Source organism: Polypterus senegalus, chromosome 5 (assembly GCF_016835505.1).
Source record: "Polypterus senegalus isolate Bchr_013 chromosome 5, ASM1683550v1, whole genome shotgun sequence".
In the NCBI taxonomy this organism is placed as follows: Eukaryota; Metazoa; Chordata; class Cladistia; order Polypteriformes; family Polypteridae; genus Polypterus; species Polypterus senegalus.
Window position 1 is genome coordinate 23,481,576 of NC_053158.1, and position 17,403 is coordinate 23,498,978.

The following is a 17,403-nucleotide window of genomic DNA, read 5'->3' on the forward strand; positions in this document are numbered from 1 at the left end:
GGATTTTTTTTTTTATATATAACCTTTTTGTCTTTCGATAAGTTCAGTATTTTTCAAGTTTAAGTTTTGTCTTCACAATAATGGTTTATATTAATCTGTCACATAAAAGTGCATTCTAAATTGAAGTGTATTTTATACATTTAAAAAAAAATTACTAGGCTGCTCTTGCATTTTGTTATGAAACTTATTGGTACTGGGGTCCAATTGTGGGGGAAAAAAAAGCTGTAAAACTTAATGTACTATGTGCAGTTGTATATAGAAAAGGTTTCAATTTAAGAAGTGCATTCTGTGTTTGTGAGGCATGCTTGTGGCAACAAAAGTAAATTGGAAATAATGCATTTTATTTCAGATTCTAAATACTGTTTTCCTGATGTAAGGATACATTTCTCACTCACTTCTCTGCTTCCTTGTGCAATTCTGGTTTTTCAGCAGTTATATTCTGCCATGGCTTGTAACTACAGACAGATGTGTTCTCAAATTATGATTATTTCTTCCTAAATGTCGCCTGCTTTTCATTCTGTGTTGTTATTTTACATAGTGTACAGAGTAAGATATACACAGAGAAACAGCCTAGTAAAAAATAGCACATATGAGTTTCATTGTACTTTGTACATTTAAAAATAATTCTGAGCCAAATTGATTATAGTGCATTATATTCTTAGATAGCCTTATATTTTTGAAAGACCAAGCCACCTTTACATCACATTTCCATGGTGTGTTATGTGCATGCATAAGAAAGAAAAATACTCGGAGAATGGCACAGGGTGCAAAGAGAAGATTACATTCCAACAACCCAGTCATGGCGAGCCACTCTTTCTTAAGAAACAGTACCAAAAGAACTGAGGCCAATGCTTTTGAATGAGTAAACTTACTGATACCAATCAGTCCATTAATATACTGGGAGAATGTGCAAAGACCATGGTGCTGTGAGGCAGAATCGACAGCTCTACACTACCACTCTGCCAGTACTAAAACATCTCTCGGAGATGGCCTGGCACCCTGCCCATGGATTGTTCCTGCCTTGCGCCCAATGCTTACTGGGATAAGCTTTATCAACTCCGTGACCCTACCCTGGATAAGCATTTTAGGAAGATGGATGGATAAATAGATAGATAGGTGTGAGTGTCCTCATGCATGGTATTTATTGATGGCAGTATAAAACAGTATTGTAAAATAAAACTGTAATTAGTAAGCACATTTTAATACTAGGACTGTGATTTCTCTCAGCTTTAATCAAAAATTAAGAAAATGACTTTAATCAATAAAAAAACAATTGAACATCTCGCAATATGTTATACTGTCAAATTATAGTATGGCAAATATTAAGAAAAGTGATTTTTTTAATAGTTATTATTAATTATGAGAATGTGAGTGTTATAAAATGTTTGTGAAATATTTGTCTTTTTATAACAAAACTTTTGCTTGTTGTCACACCTTTGCTGTAAATTGGGCACCCGCAACTATACTATATTGATCTGTCAAATAAAGGTTCACTAAAAAAAATGTCAACTCTCTGTCTAACAGAATCTATTTGCTATGCAGATGCATATACATAAGATGTAAATATGCAATTCCATATCTTGGGTACAAATAATTATAATTGATATGATTAATTGTTATTTTGTCACTGTATCACCAGGAAATGTTTGATGCTTCATTAAAAGACAGAGAGCTGAGCTTTCAGTCTGCACCAGGAACAACAATGTTTTTGCACTGGCTAGTTGGGATGGTCTATGTGTTCTACTTTGCTTCTTTCATTCTTTTACTAAGAGAAGTAAGTACCTTTTAGTTTGCCTTTGATATAGCAGCACTTAAAGCTGTGCAGAGGAGAGCAACTAGGTGCATCCTAGGACTTAAGGACATGTTGTACTCTGATAGACAATTAAACCTGTTGTTTAGTGCAGGGAAGACTGTTTGGGGGACCTAATCCAGGACAACAAAATCATCAGGGACATTGATAAAGTAGATGTAGGAGAATTCTTTTCAGCTTAAGGCTCAATCATGTACTTGAGGACATCAGTGACAATTAAGGGGGGGGTGTGTATTAGAGAATAAAGGCAGGAAGCACTATTTTATGTGAAGAGTTGTGGGAATGTGGAACAAACTACCAAGACATACAGTTGAAGCAGCGATCTTGACAACCTTTCAGGACAATCTGGATGAGATTTTGGGACAGCTTAGCTATTAGCTAAACAAATGAGCCTGATGAAGTGAATGGTCTACTTTTGTTTGTTAGGTTTCTTATATTTTATAAGTGTAAGTAAAGAAATAGAACATATTGCAGGTAGGTAAAATATTTTTTTCTTAGTACTTAAGTGAAATTACATGTTGTGTTTCAGGTCCTGAGACCAGGAGTGCTGTGGTTTCTACGAAACTTAAATGATCCTGATTTTAATCCTGTCCAAGAAATGATTCATCTTCCTATATATAGGCATCTTAGAAGATTTATTTTATCAGTGGTAAGTGTTTATGTTGATAAATTTTAATTAGTGCTTTGATTTTTTAAATTATAACACTTACCATTTTTGGTTTTGTTTTCACAGGTGGTTTTCGGGTCTATTGTGCTTTTAATGCTTTGGCTTCCAATTCGCATAATAAAGCAAATATTACCAGATTTTTTACCTTACAATGTGATGCTTTACAGGTAATTCTAACTGTATGCTATCTGTATGTTGTTAATAAAATGTAAGGAATATATATATATATATATATATATATATATATATATATATATATATATATATATATATAAAGAATAATACAAATGCACATTTACATCTAAAGAAAACATATTCAAAATATTGCTTGAGTTTCTTTCTTTTAGTAAATCATAATATAGCTGCAACTAGGAGCTAGTGCAGCCCTAGTATTAACTTCATTTTTAAATTGTTTATCTGTTCTGATTGATGAAACACAGTTTATATGATGTTACAGTGATTTGGGTTTAGTTTATTTACAGTATATATTATGTAATGTAGTTGGTTTATTTTTAGTTAAATGAGAAATTAAATTGAATCTTTAAGCAAACAGTAACATTTTGCACAATTTAAAAAAACAGTAGGAATTTGAAGAAATGTGTTCAAAATGGCAGAATTTTAATAGAAAAATCAATGGAACTGATCTGTTTAAACATTCTGAAATTCTCAGCAGTACTCACAGTTTAAGTTTCGTTGGAAAGTAGAAGCATTCGCACTAACATTTACTTCTGTACAAGTTCATTAGACTTTAATATATATTAAAAGAGGATGCAGCACAAAGGCAGTTTAGTTTACGTCTTTGGCGTTGATACAAGTGCCCAGAAAATTTCAGTTAAATTAGAATTAATTTTATGTCATGTTCTCCATGGTTGATGGACTTAAAGTATTTGGAAAAAAGTAGGAGTTGAATTATTTAAACCTAAGTAAACATAAAAATGAGACTTGGTAATTGCTATTCAAAATTATGAAATTGAGACTAGATAATTGTTCAGAATTATAGAAATGACTCATAAAGTAATTGCTATTCAGAAGATTATGAAATTTAAAATGGAGTCAGTAACTCCTACTGATTTAAAAAGCATCCTTCAGTCTGGGTGTTGTAGTTGTCAGTTTAGGTGCATGTATATTGGAACATTCTAAGATGCTCCTGAGAGGTCCAAAATGCACTGTGGAAAGTCAGTATTAACAAAACAGAAGGTTTTATTGTTCAAGTAATATATTAATAAATAGGGGGATTAACAGAAAAGGAAGCAAAAAAGATAAGCCAGTAATGTCCCTCATACCAAAAAGAGCTTTTGTGCCCGAGATCTTATGTGACAGCTCGATTACCTTAACAAACATAACTTTTCCTCTCCTAATCTGTTACTCTAGAAAGCCATTGTCCAAGACACCATCCCAACATCAGATTCTTCCTAGCTCTTGTCAGATACTCTGGGTATGCTTATGCACATCTTGTATCAAGTAGAACATGTAAAAGCTCTGATGCCAGTCTGAGGAGTGTCCTGTAGCAGCACAGGTTGCTTCTGTTCTCCTGGATCATAAAAATATGCTTGTATGCTTCATAGACTGGTTTAGGAGCCAAAAAACACTCCATACCTGCTTCACTGCCCTCTCTAAAACTCAAGGAATTCCCAGTAACTGACAATTTACTGTATCTTTGAAGTCTTGGTAGTAGAGAAAAGCCAAGCAAAATGACACCTTTTATTGGCTAACTAAAAAGATTACAATATGTAAGCTTTCGAGGCAACTCAAGCCCCTTCTTCAGGCAAGATGTAATACAGAAACTGGAGTACCCTATGTTTATATATACATACTAGGACAAGAAACAACATTGGTAAATCTTTAAATGAAAAATCTTAAATGTAAAAAATTAATAGATTTGTTCAGTCTAAGATTAATTTAACAAGAGAGAGAACAACAATGTATGGTCAAGATCTTTAGATAAGATAACTGTCCAACAAAGTCCTTTGAAGTTTGTGTTCGGCAGTGTGGTATAACTATACGGTCTGTGTGGGCACACGTTTTACATCTTTTCTGTAGGCAGGGAGATGTGCCATTTTCTGTTGGTTCATTTAGGGAGCTTCGGACAATTAGTTGCTGAAGGTTTGGTGGTTGTCAGTATGCCAGGAGGGGAGGTTCAAGAAATACATTTTTCAGTGTTTGGTCGTCGTTTAGCATTGGCTGAAGTTCTTTTATAATTTGTCGAAGTGTTTCAAGATGTGGGTTGTAGGTGACAACAAGGGGGATGCGGTTCTTGTTGTCTTTGTTTTTATATTCCAGAAGGTTGTCTCTGGGTATGGCAGTAGCTCCTCTTATTTGAGTGTCTGTCGTTTTGGGGGTATAACCTTGTCTGATTAAATCTTGTCTGAGCTCCTGCAGTTGTTGTTCCCGGTCTGTCGGGTCTGAGCAAATACGATTGTACCGTATTGCTTGGCTGAAAATAATATATGCTTATATGCTTGGGGTGGAAGCTGTCACTTCTTAGGTGGGTCTGTCTGTTTGTTGGTTTGTGAAAAACAGAAGTTACAAGGGTGTTGTCTTTCAGTTGAACGGTGGTGTCAAGGAAGCTGACTTTTGTTTTTGAGTAATTCAGCTTCAGCTTTATGTTGGGGTGAAAAAAATTATATTCATTATGAAAATGGACTAGTGCTTCTTGCTGCCAGCTGGAGGTGGCACTAACTGGGTCAGTTTCACAATATGAATCATATTAAGAAATTGCCTATCCAAAACACTTTACCAGATTATGTTTATAAGATTAAATAATTGATATATTTTTCCTCAATAGTGATGCTCCTGTCAGTGAGCTTTCCTTGGAGCTGCTGCTGCTTCAGGTAGTTCTTCCAGCTCTTCTGGAGCAGGGGCACACCAGACAGTGGCTAAAAGGCCTGGTTCGAGCATGGACTGTCAGTGCTGGGTACTTACTGTAAGTTGATGCGTTTCAGATGTTTATTAATCCCTCTTCAATTACACTAGAAGACTCAAAGTATTGAAAAATGTTTTAAATAATTCCAAAGACAAAACATTCTGTTTTACAGAGATCTTCACTCCTATTTGTTAGGAGATCAGGAAGAAAATGAAAATAATGCTAATCAGCAAGCTGCCAACAACAATCAGCAGGCACGTAACAACAATGCCATTCCTGTTGTGGGGGAAGGTCTCCATGCAGCTCATCAGGCTATCCTGCAACAAGGAGGACCAGTGGGCTTTCAGCCATATCGCAGGCCAGTGCGATTCCCATTCAGGGTAAGTAGTTATACAAAGATTTGCGAAATCTGACATGAACACCTTAGCAAATATATAGTTGAAATTTCAGTTAGACTCCTTGTAAAAAGTGGAAACTATTAAAACATCATTTTATATTACTATCCTGTTCATTTTAAACAAACACTTGTTTTTTTTTTTCCTTGTTTTGAGGCAAAACTGTATATTAAAAGTAAATGTTCTTAATTAGGTCACAATAACTTTTACTTCTTTTTTGTCAGTACTTATCTTCCTAGGTGTCTTTCCTCTTTATGATTTCTTCATGATTTTTATTAATATTTTCTCAAGGGATATTTGTAATTTTGGTGACTACCAAAACCAGTTATTGTTTATCCAAGTCAAAAACAGACAGAGGGCTTCATTAGTTTAGTTGTAAATACTTTAATGTGTAGTTTTTAGTAATTAATAAAATAAAAGCACTTGTACAGAAATGTAAGTATGGTATATATTTACATTTTTGCAGGGTAAATAAACAACATGTGTTTACCATTTATTATTCAATTTATCTATGACTATATCAGAAAGGCATTTTTTTTAGAATTGTTATGAGTAAATAGATTCTTAATTAAATTTTATATATTTTTTTTTCTTTTCAGATTGTGCTGCTAATACTATTTATGTGTATAACTTTGCTTGTTGCCAGTCTCGTCTGCCTTACATTGCCAGGTTTGTTTTCATTAACTCATTTTTCAAAAATGTGAAATAGTACATATATAAACTATTAGCACCATTTAACTTGGCAGTGAAGCATGTAAAATGACTTTAATGTAACTATAAATTGAATAGTGGTATTTCATTTTGAACTAACACACCCTATGAATAATTATTTTATAGCCTCATTTGCCGTTAACTCAGATTTTGAAATCCAAAACTGCACAACAAATTTACCTTTATACACAAGTATAAAAAAAGTGTTCAGAACAGTCAATTATTTCTTTCAAGAGAGAAAAAAAAAATTGCAATATACAAAATAAGAGGTATTGGATCTTTTAAATTGAATTAATTTGGAACATCCTGAAAATTACAGGGGTTTATTAAATGCTTTATTTTTTCATTCAACAAATTCACAACATAATTTACCAATCTGGCAGCTAAAACATATTCTAAATTTTGGTAACCAAAACTGAGTATTTCTGTTTGAAGAAGGCAAAAATCATGCTTGCAGAAGTTATACATTAAAAAAGAATGAGAAAGAGAAACCCCTATATCAGTACTTTTTGCTTTTGGGAGGCATCTACAACTCTTACCCTTTTTTTTTCTTTTTTCAACCACCTAATTAATTTGATGATTGAGCATGGTACATATGCAAAAAGTAAAGAGCAAAATAAACATATATATACACATGTGGACAAAATTGTTGATACCCTTCAGTCAATGAAAGAAAAACTCAAAATGGTCACAGAAATAACTTTAATCTGACAAAAGTAATAATAAATAAAAATTCTATGAAATTTAACTAATAAAAGTCAGACATTGATTTTCAACCATGCTTCAACAGAATTAATAAAAAAAAAACTCATGAAACAGGCCTGGACAAAAATGATGGTACCCCTAGAAAAGACTGAAAATAATGTGACCAAAGGGACATGTTAATCCAAGGTGTGTCCACTAATTAGCATCACAGGTGTCTACAATCTTGTAATCAGTCAGTGGACCTATACATAGGGCTCCAGGTAGTCACTGTTTTGTTTGGTGACATGGTGTGTACCACACTCAACATGGACCAGAGGAAGCGAAGGAAAGAGTTGTCTCAGGAGATTAGAAAGAAAATTATAGACAAGCATGTCAAAGGTAAAGGCTATAAGACCATCTCGAAGCAGCTTGATGTTCCTGTGACTACAGTTGCACATATTATTCAGAAATTTAAGATCCATGGGACTGTAGCCAACCTCCTGGACGTGGCAGGAGGAAAATTGATGACAAATCAAAGAGACGGATAATACGAATGGTAACAAAAGAGCCCAGAAAAACTTCTAAAGAGATCCAAGGTGAACTTCAAGCTCAAGGAACATCAGTGTCAGATCGCACCATCTGTCGTTGTTTGAGCCAAAGTGGACTTCATGGGAGACGACCAAGGAGGACACCATTGTTGAAAACAAATCATAAAAAAGCCAGACTGGAATTTGCCAAACTACATGTGGACAAGCCACAAACATTCTGGGAGAATGTCCTATGGACAGATGAGACAAAAATTGAACTTTTTGCCAAGGCTCTATGTTCACAGACGGAAAAATGAAGCATATCAAGAAAAGAACACTGTCCCTTCTGTGAAACATGGAGGAGGCTCTGTTATGTTCTGGGGCTGCTTTGCTGCATCTGGCACAGGGTGTCTTGAATCTGTGCAGGGTACAATGAAATCTCAAGACTATCAAGGGATTCTAGAGAGAAATGTGCTGGCCAGTGTCAGAAAGCTTGGTCTCAGTCGCAGGTCATGGGTCTTGCAACAGGACAATGACCCAAAACACACAGCTAAAACACCCAAGAATGGCTAAGAGGAAAACATTGGACTATTCTAAAGTGGCCTTCTATGAGCCCTGACCTCAATCCTATTGAGCATCTTTGGAAAGAGCTGAAACATGCCGTCTGGAAAAGGCACCCTTCAAACCTGAGACAACTGGAGCAGTTTGCTCATGAGGAGTGGGCCAAAATACCTGCTGAGAAGTGCAGAAGTCTCATTGACAGTTACAGGAATCGTTTGATTGCAGTGATTGCCTCAAAAGGTTGTGCAACAAAATATTAAGTTAGGGGTACCATCATTTTGTCCAGGCCTGTTTCATGAGTTTATTTTTTTAAATAATTCTGTTGAAGCATGGTTGAAAATCAATGTCTGACTTTCATTGGTTAAATTTCATAGAATTTTTATTTATTATTACTTTTGTCAGATTAAAGTTATTTCTGTGACCATTTTGAGTTTTTCTTTCATTGACTGAAGGGTACCAACAATTTTGTCCACGCTGTGTGTGTGTATATATATATATATATATATATATATATATATATATATATATATATATATATATATATATATATATATATAAGGTTTCATTATATATATATATAAGGTTTCATATTTTATTTGATTTAATTAACTTGTGTGTTTTATTTTGTCAGTATTAGTTATTTTGCATCTTAGTGTTTTTTAAATATACGATTTTCAAATTTGTGCTGGTTGGTTACAATAATCAATGACTTGTGTTTTGTAGTTCTTTCTTTGTCGTTTGAGTAAATTAATTTACAGATTCTCACATATAGAATAAAACCAAAAAAGAAATGGAATTTTGTATACTTCTGGAGCCTCATGTATAACCCTTTCTATAGAATGCATAGTAAAACATGGCTTATGGTATACAGAAAAAGCTAGAAATGTTCATTTGAACAAAATAATTAAGATGCATAAAGCTGTGCATAAGCACTTTTTCTTAATAAATCCCAGTCATCGTGAATTTTAATGCACATGCTTGAGCATACAGCTCCACCCCGTCTACTCCCAGAATGTAACCTTTTAGAACATGAAAATCAATATAAATAGTCCCTTCTGTTCAGTGTGTTGTTAATAGGCAATGGCAAAAGCATGTATAATAAAAGAAGAATTTCAGCAAATGTAAAATGGAGGTCCTGCTCAGTGAAATGGAGTCAAGGAAAAATATACTATTTGGTTTATTAAGCAGTGGTATCAGCAGCAAAAAGAAATTGATGGAGAGGCACTTAAAAGTTCAAGTTCAGAAAGTCGCAAAGTGCCTGAAATAAAAAAGAAGTGGTCAGATATCAAAGTTAACATGAAACGATGAGTCACGGCCCACCACCTGAATGTCAACAGCACTGGAGGAGGTAGTAGAATTCTGGGGCTCACACCGTTTGTGCAGCAAGCTTCTGAAATTATTTGTGAGACTTTTATATATTTTGCCACAACTTTAATGAGACGGACTATCAAATCACAGATAATTTGCACATTGTTAGAGTGGAAATACGTTCAATTAACATAAGCAAATTCCTTCTCTGAAGGCACCTTTATAGCAATGTGCAGTTGATTGCTCCAGTTACATTTGAAAAAACAGGTTTTGCTACGAATTGCACATTAATGTTTGACACACCAGTGTATGGAAATCTTATATATCTGGAAGACAAAAGGATAATACCATCCCATATAGCTGGCATGGCGTGACTCAGTGATGACTCAGAAATATCTGATTGGTCAGCCAGTTCACTTTGAAAAGCTCCTGTGGCTAAAATCCCAAGGATGGACAGAACTTGCAAAGCAGCAGGTTTAGCACAGTTCCTAATAGTCTGACTTTGTAAAGCTAGTTCAATGTTTAAAGCCCCATTTTAGCCCACAGCTCCAAGAGGATAGCTGTTGAAAATCTAAATCAACTTAGAAACCAGTCATCATCATGGGGAAAGAAAATAAGTATGATCTCTAAATATAGTCTTCTAATTTTTACATTTACAATATATTCTAACAACACTAAAGCAGCCATTGTAGTTGGAATAGTTTGTCCATTCCATGCACCATTATATTGTTATAGATTGATTACAATCAAGTGCTTTAAATTTGTAAACTATATGCAGTTAATTTCGGTGTATTTGATAAAGTCCACATTGATTACAAAACTGAGCAGAAATGTGCATACACGTGGTCTGAGGCTGCAATGAAAATGTGTGTGGCATTATGACAAGTTTAGTTTTTATACATCTCTACGTGAGTGTGGAAATGGGTGTGTGTTTTTGTGTGTATGCAACATTTTTGTATGTAAACACCTTTTATACATGAAGCTCTGATGTGTCGATGTATACTATTTTTTATAAAACTAGCACACTGTAACCTTAGATTACCTTTTTTTTTTTTTTTTAGTTTTTACTGGACGTTGGTTGATGTCATTTTGGACAGGAATTGCCAAAATTCATGAGCTGTATACTGCTGCTTGTGGACTATACGTGTGCTGGCTCTCAATCCGAGCCATTACAGTCCTACTTGCCTGGATGCCTCAAGGACGGCAGGTTATTTTATTAAAAGTCCAGGAATGGTCACTCATGGCAAGTATCTTGTCTATTTTTATGGAATTTTCAAAGTATTATTAAATTTACTTGTAACATAACTTTCCACGTACATGATATTCTATGTTATTCAACATATACTGTGTTATTCTTTTAAATAAAATATACTTTAACAAATTGTTGTCTTACATATAAATGTATACAGAAATATAAAAGAAAAGCCTAAATCAGTCCAATAACTGTGTGAATGTGGCAAAAAAAAATAACCATGACCATAGTATGATAGCATCTTTAGCTAATAAAATTATATACTGAATGCATTATATGACAAATTAATATTTTATATACAGTTAATAACCTCTGGCTAACTTGCTTGGAAGTATAGACAAAAACATTGTGGAAAAAATGATAAAATACTTACCCTCCAAAGACTTGAAACTTTTATTGTTGCAGATGGTGGCTCTACAAAATATTAAATTGTAGGGATCAAATACTTATGCACTTATGCAAACAGCATGTTTCCTTGTTTTCTTCTTAAGATTTTTTTTCTACCATAAAACAATTAAAAAACAAAAAAATTTGACTTTCAGTGCTTTGAAACAAAAAATGACCAAGGAATAAAATTCAGCGTAGGATTTGTTATTTGATAAAATTAGACAATACTTTGAATACTCTTTTGCAAAATACTATATATAGTAGTTATTTAAAAAAAAAATAATGTGGCACTGTACCGACCTGAGAAGACTGTAAATTACAGTATCTATATCCTCACTGCTTTCTCTCCAAGTAGTTGTTTTTTAAAGTACTAACTTACAGTGGTGTGCAAAAGTGGCCAGTCCCCTTAAAAGTCATCATAATTTTCTGCATCACAAAAGAGTTGTATACATATTTATCAATTAAGTATTTTAATGTAACTCTTATACTGTAACAATACATTTCCATTGTCTAAATAAACTATTTTTTTTTAGATATAATTAACTGAAGAAGGAAACTCAAAAGTTAGTGTTTGCCTAAATATTTAAACTCTGTGCTTCAGAGGATTATAAAAATGACAAATTAATCACAAAGGTGACGATCATTATTCAACATAATTAGGTACTGCTTGTGCGTCCTTTATATCTCTCTGGATATAAAAAGACTCCTTTATAAGGGCCACAGTCTTTATTGGATAATCAATATTTTGATCAACAATTAAAGATGTGGGAGATGGTTTTATGGTCAGATGAGACCAAAATAGAACTTTCTGGCCAGACTTCAAAGAGGTATGTGTGGTGTAAAACTAACAATGCCCATACCTCAAGAAACACCATACCTACAGTGAAATATGGTGGGGATGCTTTTCATGTGCTCGGATTGGGGATCTTGTCAGAATTAAAGGGACAATGGATGGACACATATACCACACAACATTGCAGGAGAACTTGTTCCAGTTTGCTATGAACCTATGGCTCGAGAGAAGATTCATCTTTCAACATGACAATGACCCTAAACATAAGGCCAAAGCAACACTGAATTGGATCAAAAACAGAAATGTTTTAGAATGGCAAAGTCAAAGCCCAGATCTTATACCTATTGAGAATCTGTGACAGTATTTGAAAGCTGCTGGCCAGAGGCATCATCCCACCAACCTAGGGGATCTCTAGAAATTCTGCCAAAAAGAATGGGGAAGATTCATTCTTGACTATTTGCTCTTTTGATGTATATAATATTTCTTATGCAAAGGTCTGACCCTTAGAGTACATTTGAACTGTTTTTTTCAGCTAGTTTTATAGATTCAGGGTGAACAAATCTGAAAGATCCTGTATGTTTTAAACAAATACATGTTTTTAGGGAAACAGAGCCTATCTTGGAGGTATCAGACAGGAACCAAACCATGAGTGGAGCTACAGTTCATCTAACACTTGAATATGCCCACACTCATTAATACAGAGCCAAATAAAACTTTAAAAACAGTCTAACATGGATGTCTTTGGAATGCAAGACTTGTTAAGCAAATTTTATGTTAAAGAATGATCTTAATTGTTTATATCAAAAACAGTGTTGTAATTCTATCATTTTACTTGTATTTTACCAACTAATCAATTGTAATTGATTTTTCAGATTATGAAGACCTTGATTGTGGCTGTGCTTTTGGCTGGTTTAGTCCCATTGTTACTGGGCCTGTTGTTTGAACTTGTTATTGTTGCTCCTTTACGGGTTCCACTTGATCAGACTCCACTTTTTTACCCTTGGCAGGTGTGTATTTTATTAAAAAAAAAATACATTTCATTTTTAAAAGCTTAAAGATTAAGTTTGCTATTTTTCAAGTTATTTCATCACAATTCGGCTGCATACTAATTTACCACATGAAATTATGTTCTTTAGTGAAGCATATTTTATAGTTAAAAAAAAATAATAATAATTAGCCTTCTCCTGTTTTTTTTTAATGGAGCTAATTGACTGTCCCAGTAGCCTAATATATGGATTACTGCAGTGTGTGTTCGAACAACAGTTTGAAACTCTTGACCTGTATCTGTTTGCTCTCTACATTATATTGATTTAAGATGTCTGGAAGAGCAATCCGTTTAGTTTAGCAAGCTATTCCACCTTATAAAGTTGCCTTGTATACATATTCACATCTATGTAGAGAGGTACAGTATATTTTCTTTACGTTTTACTTTGTAGGACTGGGCTCTTGGAGTACTTCATGCTAAAATAATTGCTGCCATAACATTGATGGGACCACAGTGGTGGCTGAAGACAGTCATTGAGCAGGTTAGTGTACAATGTTTTTGGTGTCTGTCTTTTTAGTTAGCACAGCAATATGAAATTTCTTCTTAGATTTCACATTTTACAGCAAAAAATAGGCAAGGTAATTAGCTTGTAAGAGACTTATGAACCAATCATTCAATCAATCAGAAACCAAACTTTTTATTACTCTTGGCCCACATATGTTATTATGTTTCTCAGAATTTTACTTGTTTGACTCTTGTAGAACAACACATTTTTTATTCAGTTGAACTTTGCTGCAAAACATCTTATGGATATTACATTTTTTCTGTTTTAATGCTGCATTATGATTGCTTTTCAGCTCTTTAAAAATGAGAACAATTCTTGAAAGACAGTTTAAAGTAAACCATTGTTCCAACCATAGGTGCATTTACTATACTTTGTCAGCTTCTGTCTAAAACGTTTGTACTACATTGTGGTAATGACCATATTGGAAGTAGTTGTTGTTTTACACAATGGTGCATTAGGTCAGAAAACTAATTTTTGACAAAGCTGAATTATATGCTCCTGTTTTTTGATCTCATTGAAATGTTTTAAGATATCTTACTGCTCACAATCCAAACTGAAATTCTTACTCTTGTGGGCTTTGCAAAGTATTTTATAATACTTTGTTAATCATGTTGATTAATGATTACATTATTTCTGCATTTTATGCAAATAAAATAAAAGGAAGAAAATTGATGTCACTTCTTTGCACAGGTGACAGAAGAATTTGTTGTAATAATTCAGCTTGATTTGGACCTAGCCTCTTATTTAGCTTATTTAGCTTTTAATATCTTAATGAAGTTGTATCTTTTTGACAATTCTGATATCATCAGCTTGGGATCAAGAGTTCAGGTCACTTTTGTATCAGCCATTGCATTTTCTCCACACCGAGTTATTTTATACTTTTCTGTTGATACTTTATAATGTAGTCTTGTGCATTGCCAGTCAGAGTGGTGTAATGAACAATGCAGCCTCTGCCTTTTGTGGCCAGTTTCCTAAACTAATTTATTGCTTGCTCAGACCTTGTAAGATGTGGATCGTCGACAGAGCTGTACTGTTGCTAGTTTCATACGTTGCTTTACAGTGTACATGCCCAAATCATTTATATATTAATAATATGTATTTAAAATTAGTTGATATAAAATAATATGAAAATAATATTAGTTTTCTGTCTTTTAGGTTTATGCAAATGGTATCAGGAATATTGACCTGCATTTTATAATCCAGAAACTGGCTGCTCCCGTCATTTCAGTCTTACTTTTGTCACTTTGTGTACCCTATGTTATAGCAGCTGGCATTGTGCCATTAATGGGTATGTAAATAATGCATACTTAATTTCTGACATTTTTTCATATGTTTCTTTGTGTGTACTTACTAAAAATGTATCATGCATATTATTGAGATCTGTAGAATGTTGGTATATAAAACATTTAAGAACTTGGATCCAAAACGATTATTTAATTAATGGATTCATTGATAGGTTTTACATTTTTATTTTTTGATCAGCATTGCAGTCACCTTAAATGAAATTCACCTTTCTTCTGGTTTCTTAATGAAGGGTTATGTATGAAAGTGTTTTAGAAGGATTAAAAGAATACTCCACCTAAAATGATTTTACCCCATGTGTTTTGTAGTGATGACCAACACAAAATTTTAAGAAGATAAGAAAAGGTTGCTATAATACAAGAAAATGGTGATCAATACCACAGCAAGCAATAATAAAAGAAAAAGTCCAATGAAAATTTCACATTACTCATGTTGCATAATCCACATTGCTTTTCCAGTCGATATTCAAAACACATGCATTTTCTTCTAAAATATTGTTAAATAGATACTTCCAGAAAAATCTAATAATAATTAGGAAACACATTTACATAAGACTCTGCTTTTGAACTGAAGGCAGGACTCTTGCCCAGTGAATATGGGAGAGAGGCAGAAAGATCTTCATTTCAAGAGCACAGTATGTTGTGAATGTGTTTTGTGTTTATGATGTTTGATGATTATTCTGGAAATGTGCATTGTTTGCTAAAATATTGTTAAATGCATGTGTTTTGCATGTTGTGAGCAAATAGCTAGATAATTCACATGTGGATTATGTGAGTAACATGAGATTTTTTTTCCCCACCCTCATTGATATTTTTTATATAATTTGCCATTTGAGAACGCTGATCACTATTTTTCTCAGAACATTACTACAAAGCACAATGGGTAAATTATAAATTAAAAAAACAATTTTGGGTAGACTATTACTTTAATTTCAGTTTCAACAATACTTAATAAAATTAAATTTACATGATATTGTTCAATAAGTGTAACACTTACTGGGGACATCCTAAAATCATGTTCACTTCGAAGTTTTTAATTTATTCTGCTCTTGAACCACTGACTACATAGTAAGAGGCTAATCATTAACAAGACTGTAAACTGTTTGTGGTTGGTGTAAGTTAGATGTATTCTATGTAACAAAACAAACTGTACAGTGCAATACAGTTATACAGATAACATTATAAGTGTTTTTGTAATCGGTTTATGATCCTTATTAGTAGCATTGATGTCTTTCTGTTGTGTTTTTCTAGGAGTTACTGTTGAGATGCAAAACCTAGTACAGCGACGCATTTATCCTTTTCTTCTAATGGTGGTGATGCTGATGGGAATACTGTCCTTTCAGATCCGCCAGTTCAAGCGCCTTTATGAACATATTAAAAATGATAAGTAAGTTCTTGAAGAGTTACATAACTATTATTCTACCCAGTAAAGGAATAGTAGTTGAAATTGTCCTTAGAAATTACTTATTAAATGTTTAATAATTGACAAAGCATTCAGTTTGTTTTGAATTTCATAATGCTCATCTGAATCAGTGCAAATTTATTTATCCATTTAATTTTCCTTTTTATGACATTTTTATGGTTCACATAGTATACACTATGTATTTTTTTGCAACTTTTCATATTTTATGGGCCACATTTTTTCACAGTGTGTTTGTAGCATTTCCTTTTATTTTCAGTTTAACTAATCTGCCACTATAACTAAATTCATTATTGAAAAGAAGCCATGGAAAATTGTTGTCACTCTGATATTAGTAAAGGAATTATTATGTCAGTATAATATATATCAGAAATAATACTGTAGTTTACCATTAGCCCTTAAATTTCTTTTTGCAGATTTAATTGGCATTAGTAGTTCAGTACAATATTCTACTTTTTAGGTTTTAAAAATTAAACACCAAAAGGAAACATGAGTGATGTTAATAAAAATAATAAATTTTATTTATACAGCACCTTTCTGATGCATTAAATATACTGGATGATAAATAAGTAAATTGATTTTAATGAACATATTAATAAATTGGTGCTAAATAACTTTTTGAAGTAATATTCTCCATACTGTGTGTTTTTGTATTGTGCATTGCAAGATTTAAAATACTTTTTTCTTCTACTCTAGCTTTCAAAAGTTTGAAATCACCCAGAAATGCTCATGATTTAGATAACAATTGATAACCTTGTTGCAAATGGCTATTACTACTTGAAATAACTGGGCTTATAATGTTTTATTCATATGAGTGCAACATTCCATTTTCAGCAGCCATTGTTCCAGTGTCCTGAAGGTCAACACCCTTAGCGCATCATTAATTTGTCTGGTGTAAATGTTGATTGGTTATTGGAGAATCCTTTGTAATTGCATTTGCACATCTGAAAAGTTTTACTCTGTTCAGTAAATTGTAAGTATATTGTCTTTCCCTGGGTTGCACGATGCTGACATTTCTAAAGTTAAACCCTGGGTTCAAAAATGGCTAAAACGAAACATGTCAGGCTGTTGTTGTTTTGCCAAATAAAAATTCTTCCATGTAACACATTGCTGAGAAACTGAAAGTTTCCTACAAACATGGTTACTACTGTCTTGAGAGAAGGGGGCAAACTTT

The 17,403-nt window shown here is 33.3% G+C and overlaps 1 protein-coding gene across 1 annotated transcript in view; it reads left to right on the plus strand.

Moving 5' to 3' along the window:
- Positions 1-17,403, plus strand: part of march6 (membrane-associated ring finger (C3HC4) 6) — an 80,449-nt gene that overhangs the window by 56,295 nt on the left and 6,751 nt on the right. Inside the window, exons 15-25 of the mRNA XM_039754379.1 lie at positions 1,640-1,774; positions 2,340-2,459; positions 2,544-2,644; positions 5,263-5,400; positions 5,513-5,720; positions 6,335-6,404; positions 10,588-10,769; positions 12,831-12,965; positions 13,395-13,484; positions 14,664-14,796; positions 16,061-16,196. Coding sequence (XP_039610313.1) covers positions 1,640-1,774; positions 2,340-2,459; positions 2,544-2,644; positions 5,263-5,400; positions 5,513-5,720; positions 6,335-6,404; positions 10,588-10,769; positions 12,831-12,965; positions 13,395-13,484; positions 14,664-14,796; positions 16,061-16,196 — 1,448 coding nt within the window. The remainder of the gene's footprint in view (positions 1-1,639; positions 1,775-2,339; positions 2,460-2,543; positions 2,645-5,262; positions 5,401-5,512; positions 5,721-6,334; positions 6,405-10,587; positions 10,770-12,830; positions 12,966-13,394; positions 13,485-14,663; positions 14,797-16,060; positions 16,197-17,403) is intronic.